General features: G+C 50.0%; 1 protein-coding gene across 1 annotated transcript in view; it reads left to right on the top strand.

The window, feature by feature from the left end:
- The window catches only part of caska (calcium/calmodulin-dependent serine protein kinase a), a 195,624-nt gene that overhangs the window by 72,044 nt on the left and 122,519 nt on the right, over window positions 1-1,061 (top strand). The window contains 1 exon segment of the mRNA XM_032529385.1: window positions 827-939. Within this exon segment, the coding sequence (XP_032385276.1) occupies window positions 827-939 (113 nt within the window).

The following is a 1,061-nucleotide window of genomic DNA, read 5'->3' as shown; positions in this document are numbered from 1 at the left end:
AGCTCTCTGTTTTAGCTGCAGAGTGAGGCATCGCACTCCTGTTCTATCTTTAGGAGTCACACATGTCCAGTACCTAAGGACTACGAGCCAGTCAGAAGCAGAGTTTGAGGGCCCTGACAGTACCTAGGTAATGACACTCAGCCAGTCAGAGCCGATATGAACATGGTTGTCCCCCTTGTTTACAGTTACCTTTTGTTTGATGGAAGGTCGACTACTACATCCATTCAGAAGTCGAGGAGTAGATGAGGGCCCCCTGACAGTCACTAGGTATGAGCTACTAGCCAGTCAGAGCATGATGGCTCCTGACCATACCTATGATCACTGCCAGATCAGCACGAGTATGAGGCCCTGACCGTATCCTTATGGTTAAGGGACACTCCTATCAAAGCGCGTATGAGGGCACCCGACTGACAGTACCGTTAGTTAAGGACGCTCTCCAGTCCAGTTATCTCATTACTACAGACTGTGTGTATGGGCGGTTGTTCTTGTTCACAGAATGGGTCAAATGCTGGACTAGCAGTAGACAGCTGTTTGGAGCAGTTTTGGAACAGTGTTTTCTGTTGGAGATGGTAAGCCCCTTTGGGGTGGGGGCAGGGGGGGGGGGCTTTGGGCTTTGTAAACTTATAACATGCACACAACAATATACAGTATGACACAAGGAAGGTTAGGGAAAAGGCCAAAAAGCATAATATGAGCACTTTAACATTGATCAGTGTTGTGCAACCGTCCAACCCTGCGGCTAATCGCCGGAGCATGGTAACACGGTGGTTGGCACAGGTCCAAGAAACCACTTTTGAAATGTTATTTTCCCGTCTGTGTTGTCCAGGGGTCCCTTCAGCGTGGTGAGAAGATGCATCAACAGAGAGACGGGGCAGCAGTTTGCTGTCAAAATTGTGGACGTGGCCCAGTTCACCTCCAGTCCTGGACTCAGCACGGAGGGTAAGAGATCCCACGCTCTGTCTCAGTGTCTCGCCGTTACGTCTCTGTCTGTTACCCTCTCTGCCTGTTACCCTCTCTGTCTGTTACCCTCTCTGTCTGTTACCCTCTCTGTCTGTTACCCT

This window comes from Etheostoma spectabile, chromosome 11 (genome assembly GCF_008692095.1).
Source record: "Etheostoma spectabile isolate EspeVRDwgs_2016 chromosome 11, UIUC_Espe_1.0, whole genome shotgun sequence".
Lineage (NCBI taxonomy): Eukaryota > Metazoa > Chordata > Actinopteri > Perciformes > Percidae > Etheostoma > Etheostoma spectabile.
Note: the sequence above shows the minus strand (reverse complement) of the source record. Positions and strands in the feature narration are given on the sequence as shown.